Source organism: Crocuta crocuta, unplaced genomic scaffold (genome assembly GCF_008692635.1).
Source record: "Crocuta crocuta isolate KB4526 unplaced genomic scaffold, BGI_CrCroc_1.0 scaffold2088, whole genome shotgun sequence".
NCBI lineage: Eukaryota > Metazoa > Chordata > Mammalia > Carnivora > Hyaenidae > Crocuta > Crocuta crocuta.
In genome coordinates, this window is record NW_027527892.1 from 156115 (window position 1) to 164577 (window position 8463).

The 8463-nt window shown below is 33.8% G+C and overlaps 1 protein-coding gene across 1 annotated transcript in view; it reads left to right on the plus strand.

The window, feature by feature from the left end:
• Positions 1–8463, plus strand: part of LOC144245678 (ubiquitin carboxyl-terminal hydrolase 9X-like) — a 137960-nt gene that overhangs the window by 65155 nt on the left and 64342 nt on the right. The window contains 1 exon segment of the mRNA XM_077781009.1: positions 8239–8347. Coding sequence (XP_077637135.1) covers positions 8239–8347 — 109 coding nt within the window.

An 8463-nucleotide genomic window follows, 5' to 3' on the forward strand; every position in this document is an offset into this window, starting at 1 on the left:
TTTACACAACTCTCCATTGGTACTACTAAAATAATATCCCTGTTTTGTTTGTTTTTTATGTACCCAGTACAAAAAAAAATTGTGTAGCTGTCTCACAATTCTTGTGAGAATTCTTGGTATTCTGTTTTATCATCTTTTGTCATTTGCATTTCTGTCTTCAGAGTTTCTGTTGCTATTTTTTCAAGTTCACCAGCTATTTTCTTCAATTGTGTAATCTTATGAAGAGCCCAGCACTGTCGTTCTTCCTTTCTGTTACAGTGACTTACATATCTAGCATTTATTTCATTGTTTCCTAAAATTTCCACTGTTGTGTTTATATCACCCCCATGTGTATACATTTTCTTTGTTTTACCTGATATATTCGCTCCCCCCCAAAAATACCTGTTAGGTCCCTTGGTTTTCAGATTCCTAGTCTGCTATATTTGCGCTCTTTCTTCAAGCTTTGTTTTTTTTATCTTTGTATTAGTGTGTGTTATTTTTTGCTGAAAACTTAACTTTTTGACGTTATTAGATAAATTGACCTTATTAGGGAGGAGCTTTGCTCTGTTAGGGTCTCATAGATACTCATGGTCAGAGGCTAAAATTTCCTGTGGTATCCTTGTTTTTCTTGTGTTGAGTTACATTTCTCTAGAGAATCTAAATAAGATCTGAGAAGTTTAGTTTTTTCTAGTGAATTCCTAGAATTAAAAGGGCTGCCTATTGATGTAGGTTAGAGGAAGTTATCATGTGGTTTCATCTTTATGTTACAAATGCTGAGGTTTTGTTATCTTTGTACAGCTCAATTTCTTCCTCATATATGAAGTACAAAATTGTCAGACGTCATGTTTCTGCTTGATAGTGTTTTTTTTTTTCCCATTCTTTCAGCACTTAGAAGTTTTCATAGTCTTCTTGATGAGAAATCTGCTGATAATTTTGATGAGAACCCTGTGTGCCTGATTTGTTACTTCTCTTTCTGCTCTCAAGATTCTTGAGATTCTCATGGGGCACACGGGTGGCTCAGTTGGTTAAGCATCCAACTTCGGCTTAGGTCATGATCTCAACGGTTCATGGGTTTGAGCCCCGCATTCTGCTCTGTGCTGACAGCTCAGAGCCTGGAGCCTGCTTGAGACTCTGTGTCTCCCTCTCTCTCTCTGGCCCTCCCTGTTCATGCTGTCTCCCTCCCTCTCAGAAATAAATAAAACATTAAAAAAAAAAAATTCTTGAGATTCTTTGTTTGGCTTTTGATGGTTCAGGTATAATGCATGTGTGTATGTGGGTCTGTATGAATTCATCTAGGTTCTTAAACTGTACGTCCACTTTACTCCTAAAATTGAAGAAATTTTCCAGTCTTTATTCGAATAAATCTCCTGCTTTCTGTCTCTTTTGCTTTATTTGGACTCGTGACAATGCATGTATCTGTCCTCTTAATGGTGTCCTAAAGGCCCTTTAGGCTTTGTTCACTTTCATTTATTATTTCTGGTTTTGACACAATCATTAACAATTGTTCTGTCCTAACATTTGATGATTTCTTTAATCTACCTACAAATCCACTTATTACTTCAAATTGAATTTTTATTTAGAATGATGTACTTTTCATCTGCATAATTTGTTAGGGGATTTATTTTTGATGTTTCTGTCTCTTAATTGATTTTTTTAAAATTTTATACATACCTCCTTTCTTGATTTTGTTATATTCTTTTCATTCTTTGAGCATCTTTTAAAAGTTTTTTGTTTTTCCTTGAAGTCAGTATCTGATTGTTTTCAGGGACATCTTTGGTGACTACCTTTTTCCTTGACTGGACTATAGTTTCCTGGCATTTTATGCTTTCTATGTTCTTTGTTTAAAACTAGACATTAGAAATATACAGTGTTGTGTTTCTGAGAATCAGATTTTCTCTTTCCCAGGGTTTTGCTGGTGTTTGATGTCATTGTTGCCATTATTATTATATGTAGTCTCTACTCAGAATCAACCTGGGGTGTAAACTATTGATTTTCTTAGGTATTTTTGAACCCCTTTTGCCTTAGTTGGGCACATATGATGACTTTTCTGAATTCCCTCATATATGTGTTTGCTTTTGAATGATCTAATCCTGAATTAATGATGGCTTCCCACCTCTGTATCTACAACTGCATCATCAGGAGCAGCAACCAAACATCAAAAATCAAGTCTCACTCCCACTGGAGAAGCCATTCCCCTTTGGAGAGGGATTTATGAACTCTACTCAGCCATCTTCCAAAATTTTACTTTTGATTATGTGTTTTTTTATCTAAAGTGAGCCTCATGTAGATAAAATATGTGATTCTTTTTTGAGTCATTTGGCAGTCTTTGCCTTTTATTGGAAGAGCTTAATCTCTTACATTTAAAGTAATTAAGGGGCGCCTGGGTGGCTCAGCCAGTTAATTGTCTGACTTCAGCTCAGGTCATGATCTCAAAGTTTGTGGGTTTTAGCCCTGCGTTGGGCTCTGTGCTGACAGCTTGAAACCTGGAGCCGGTTTCAGATTCTGTGTCTCCCTCTCTCTCTGCTCCTCCCCTGCTCACCCTGTCTGTCTCTCTTTCTCTCTCAGAAATAAATAAAACACTAAAAAATAAAAAATAAAGTAATTGAATGACAAGCACCTGGCTGGCTCAGTCAGTGGATCATGCAACATATGAGTCTTGATCTCAAATTTGTGAATTTGAGCCATAAATGCTGAGTGTAGACATCACTTTAAAAAGAAAACTTTTTAAAGTAAATAAATAGAAATAAAGAATGATTTAATCTGATAGTTAGCTTTATGTGATATTTAGTTCTGATATTAATCTGATGTTTATTTCCTATATATCCTAAATACTTAATTATTTCTCAGTTCCTCAATTACTTCATTTTTTAAACTTTTTTTTTTTTGGATATTTGATAGTGTACCATTTTGATTCCTTTACTTTTCTGTATCTGTCTTTCATAGCATCTAAGCTGTTACCCTAAGAATATCAGTTAATATCCTAAACTTAAACAGTCCTAGTTTGAATAAGATCAGTATGTTTGAAAAATGTCAAGTTAGTTTCAGTAACATACAAATACTGTTCTCTCCATTTCAGTATTTTTCCTTTGTATTTTATTGTTGAAGATTACATCTCTAAACAATAGTGTGACCATTTGAAAAGATTTAAAATTACTTCTTACATTTGCATTTTAAATCTCATAGTAAGGGTTGCCTGGGTGGCTCAGACGGTTGACATGCTCAGGGCATGATTATGTTTCAAGGGTTTGAGCCCTACATCAGCCTCTGCTCTGACAGCATGGAGCTTGCTTGGATTTTCTCTCTGTCCCTCCCCTATTTGTGTGCTTACTCATGCTCTCCTTCTCAAAACAAATAAATAAACTTCAAAACCATCAATATCCTAGTAAGAGAAGCTACATACTGGAAGTAGAGTAGTGCTGGTTTTTGCTCTTCGTATATATTTACCTTAATCCGTGTTATTATGGAATATGGGTTCAAATTACTGGTTAGTATCTTTTCATTCGGTTTGTAGGATGCACTTTTAGGGCAGCTCTTCATAACAAATACCCTTAACTTTTTCTCACCTAGAAATTTTTTCGTTGAAGATTTTTTGCACAGTTGACATCTTGGATGATAGGTTTTTGTTTTGTCACTATATATCTGTCATTCTGCTTTCTTGATTTGTGGTTTATGATGAGAAATCATCTGTAAATCTTATTGAAGATTACTTAGGTATGACAAATTGCTTCATCCTTTATGCTTTCACAATTTAGTCTTTGGCTCTTGACAAGTTGACTATAATGTATGCTCATGTGGCTGTCTCTGAGGTTTTCCATTTGCACGTTTGTTGCCTTTGTTGGGTGTATGTTTTAATGTCTTCCATCAAAATTAGGGGTTCAGCCATTGTTTTTAAAATATTCTTTCTGTCTTCTCCTGGGACTTTTGGTGTACTTAATGGTGTATCGCACTCACACGTTCCTTAGACTTTTTAAACTTTTCTTTTGTTCCTCCTACTAGATTATATCTATTGTTATTATCTTATTTATTTTCTCTGCCTCCTGAAATCTACCCTTGAGTGTCTCTAAGGAGTTATTTCTGTTATTTACTTTTTGTTACTGGAATTTCTGTTTAGATCATCTTACAATTTCTGTCCCTTTTTAAATAACACTTTGTCATACGTTCTTGTTTTTTTTTGTACCCCAGTACTTTGAGCATGTTTAAGGAGTGTTTTCGAAATCTTGCAGAAAGTTTAGCATATGGCTTCCTTAGGTACATTACTGTACATTACATTTCTTTTCTTTGCATTAGCCATACTTTTTTTATTCCTTTGGATACTTTGTGATTTTTGCCCTGAAAACTGTATATTTCAATTTTATACTGTAGTACCTGCAAGTCACTTCTGCCCTCTTTTCCAAGACTTGCTCTTCTTGGTTGTTGGAGGGCTAATTAAGTTGTGTCAGAGGTGCCTGCTTACTTAGGCTTAGTTGAATGGAGCATGTGGCTCTAAATATGGGGGTCATGAATTCAAGGCCTACATTGGGTGTAGAGATTACTTAAATAAATGAAACTTTTTAAAAAAGATTTTGTTGTGCCAATATTTTGACAAAATACAAAAACTGTTTTATATATTGAGACTGTATTATTAGTATATTCCTTTAATACTTTCTGTAAACATTTATAGCTGTACTTTATCATTTATTCTCCGATCATACTGTAATACATATTAGCCTGAGATGAAATTTTAACTGTCATGTATTTTTCCTGTCCCAACCATTCATATGACTTTTGTTTCAGTGTTTTTGGTTAGATTTCAAAATCCTAACCTCTTCTCTGGAAAGAAACTCTCTCTCTAGGTTTTGATACTTTGTCTGTTATATGTTTCAGTTATAATCTTTGCTCTTAAGAGCTTTGGGTTTTTCTGTTGCCCTAGGATATTTTTGTACATTACATGCCATTTTTTATCATAAATGAGTTCTGAGGAAACAGAAGTTGACTGTTCTCGGTGTACATCAGTTCTGCACAAGCCTTATATTGACTAGCCACAAACAGAATATTTTGCAGATAAAGTCGTCTTTGGTCTATCCAGAAACAGGTACAGGGTCTCACATTGGAAATGTGGCCTGCCTTCTTCAGAACTTATACCAACCACACAGAGTAGGTGGTGAGGGCCAGCACTAAAAAACCTTCCTATCATTTTTAAGTTGTGATTTTTGTGATGTGGTATTTGCTTAACTGATAATAGATTGTTTTTTCAAGAGTTCTGTAAGTTTCTGGTTGGTTTTTGATGTTTATGTAGAGGAACAGGAGCTTGGAACTTGCTGCTGTACAATATTGTTTCTATCCTTTTTGAGCATTACTTTTTTTATTTCCAATTTTTTTATAAGAAATTTGTTTTAATCCATTAAAACATATTAAAAATACTTAAATACGATATTAACATCCTAACTTGGTTTCACTAATGTTCACTTTTTGTTTCATTGGTGATGTCAGTTTTTTGTTTGGTTTGTTTTTAAGTGAATCTGTGTAAAATTTGCATGTAAAATTTGATACTTTATATAGGATAATTAGGAAGTACTTCACTAATTAATTGACTTTCATATAAGTATCTGAAAAAAATAGTAAAGGAATGAACATATAGAGAAGTGTCAGTATACATAAAAGTTCTGGACACAAGTCTTCTTGATCTCCTAGAGGAAAACAAGGAGGCCGTTGTTACTAGAAGTGAGTCAGTAAGGGGGATAGTTTTAGAGATGAGATAAGAGATAACTATCAATGTGTGTGATCATGTAGAGTTATCAGGTCATTGTAAGGACTTTGGATTTTATTTTAAATCAGTGGTAACAACTGAACATGGAATTGCAAGTGTATATACAATTTACAGAGCTATTCTCTTGCACTTTGATTTTGTGAAATAGGAACTGGTTGCAGTGTTTTGAGTGGAGGTGTGAAAATAACTTAATATTTCAGATTATTTCCTTGGACTGCTTTTTGTTTTTCTTCAGGAAAATGACAAGTATCAGATACTTGCAGTGTGTACTCATTTTTTCTGAGTTTGAGAAGTTTACTATGAGATACCTTTGAGAATTTGTTAAGAGCATTAAACTATTTCTGCAGAATTTGTGAAGGATGGTGGAAGTATTTAGATATATTTTTGAGAGTTTTTTAAATCCCATCTTCAGTATTTATAAATCCAGGGACTTTTAAGACCCTTAAAAGTTTTTTGAGTTTATATTTGTTCACACTTTGTGAATTGAAGTCTGGCTAGTAATATGGCTCACTAAAACTGAACTGTATGTTATTTCCTCTTCTCCTTACTTTTTTTCTTCATTGCTTATTAATACTTTTGTGAAACCATAATGTGTGTGAATGAGAGATTCTGTCTCTTGTAATTGAAGGAAGAGGAACACGAGAACTAGATTCTGATGTTTAATTTTTTAATTTAATTAATTAAATTAATTATGATACAGAATTGCTCTTCTCATACAAAAGCTGCTAATGATGTTCTAGCAAGCAACCCAAAAGTTACAGTAGGTGTTGGCAGAATTTTTGTTCCTAAACCTTTAACTTAATTAATGGTCATAATTTTTACCATTTGAGAAGATACTTCAAAGTTAGAATATGGACATCTTGCATTTAATTATGTTCTATCTAAAATTTGAACAACAAATTTGATTCTAGCAGCTGTCAAGGAGACAGAAACTTGGCATTTATCCACAAATACAAGTAATTTATAATGCCCTTTCATCCACCATTTAGCATGTAAACATGTTGGGCTGCTAATATCAGAATCTCTCTCTTCATTAATAAAGCCTGAAAGACCTTGCTTTTGTCAAAGATAAAGAGATCACTCTTTAACCTGAAATAAAAGGACAAAAAGTAGATTTATCACTGAGGATAGTATGGAGAACTCTTCCAATTAGGCATATTGTCTGAGTAAAGCAAACTGTATGGAGTTCAGGCATTGGTAGATTTGCACAGGTGTCAGTAGGTTGATGTTATTGTACATTCACATTATTCAGATGAGACTAGGTATTGCTAAATGGGTGCTTTACTGAAGTCTTTATCTGAACTGCTGATTTTGTTAAAGCACTCTTTGCTTTTTTCCAAAAGATTTTTCATGAAGGTATTTGTGCTTTCTTTATGTAATAGGTTTTAAGCTATTTTATAGCCTTTGTTTCATCCCAGGTAATGGGAAATCTTTACCAAAATTTGTGAAAACTTTAAGGTCTCATTTTGTAATGGGAATTGCGCTCAGACGTTCAGCTTTTAAATAAGTAGTGTTTACCAGCTTGGTAATTCTTTATTGAATACCTTTTATGTATGTTCCAGAATCACCATAATAAACTAGATATTCTAGACAGAGATCAGCAATCACTTGACATTTTTGAAGATAAAAATATCAGATGAAATTTTTGGTACTGAAATTACAGATTTTTTTCATACAAATTCTCAGTGAGATGAAAATATATAATCAGTAGTATTCAAATGATACTTAAACTTTGGTGTATATCAGAATCATGGAGATTACTTATTAAAATGTAGGTTGCTGGGCCTCACTTCCTGAGTTTCTAAATCAGAAAGTATAGATTGGGCTAAAGAATCTGTATTTTTAGGCAGTTCGCAGTTTTCCGAGTAACACAGACACTTCTCAATCTGGTGGTCATTTTGACAACCATTGAAAAATTACAAATGGCTTCATCTGTTTTGACTTGCCATGAATTATTTGCTTCAAAGCACAGATCATTGAAAACAGTTCTTCACTAGACCAAAAAAGTTTTTATTACTATATGCCATGTTCTCTTGGGTCTTTGGGATATTTCAAAGTTTGTCTTTTTTCCAAGGGACCTTTTTTAAAGGCTATCCTGTGAGCACCTGGGTGGTTCAGTCAGTTAAGCCTCCTACTTTTGATTTTGGTTCAGGTCATGATTTGATGGCTTATGNAGAATATTTGCCTCTTTCATGGTTAGCAAACCGTATCCCAACATCATAATGCATGCTGAACATGAGTAGTCTAATATTAATAAACTAACCAACTAATTTCCAAACTATGGTTATAGATTGAGGTTTCACTCCCTGCAAAATAGTCATGTTTATCTATTCTGTGTTGCTATCTCAGTGTTAATGAGTTACAAGTTACTACCTGGTAATTTGCGATTAATTCATCTCCCCAGTTAAAAACCAGTGTCAGAATAATTTATAGAACTTTTTTTTCATTAATGTAATATATTAAATGAAAAATGGTTTTTGTTTTTGTTTCTCTTTTCTTTTTTTTTTCTCCAGAACTGTTCGTCAGTTGGCACAGGAGCAATTTTTTTTAATGTGCACCAGATGTTGCATGGGACACAGACCTCTACTTTTCTTCATTACTCTGCTCTTTACCATCTTGGGGGTGAGATATTGTTTAATGGACTTCATATGATTCATTCTTAAAATCAAGAACATTCAAGAAATTAAAGTTTTAACTTTTATAAAGATTTGCCATGCAGGGCACCAGGCTGGCTCAAG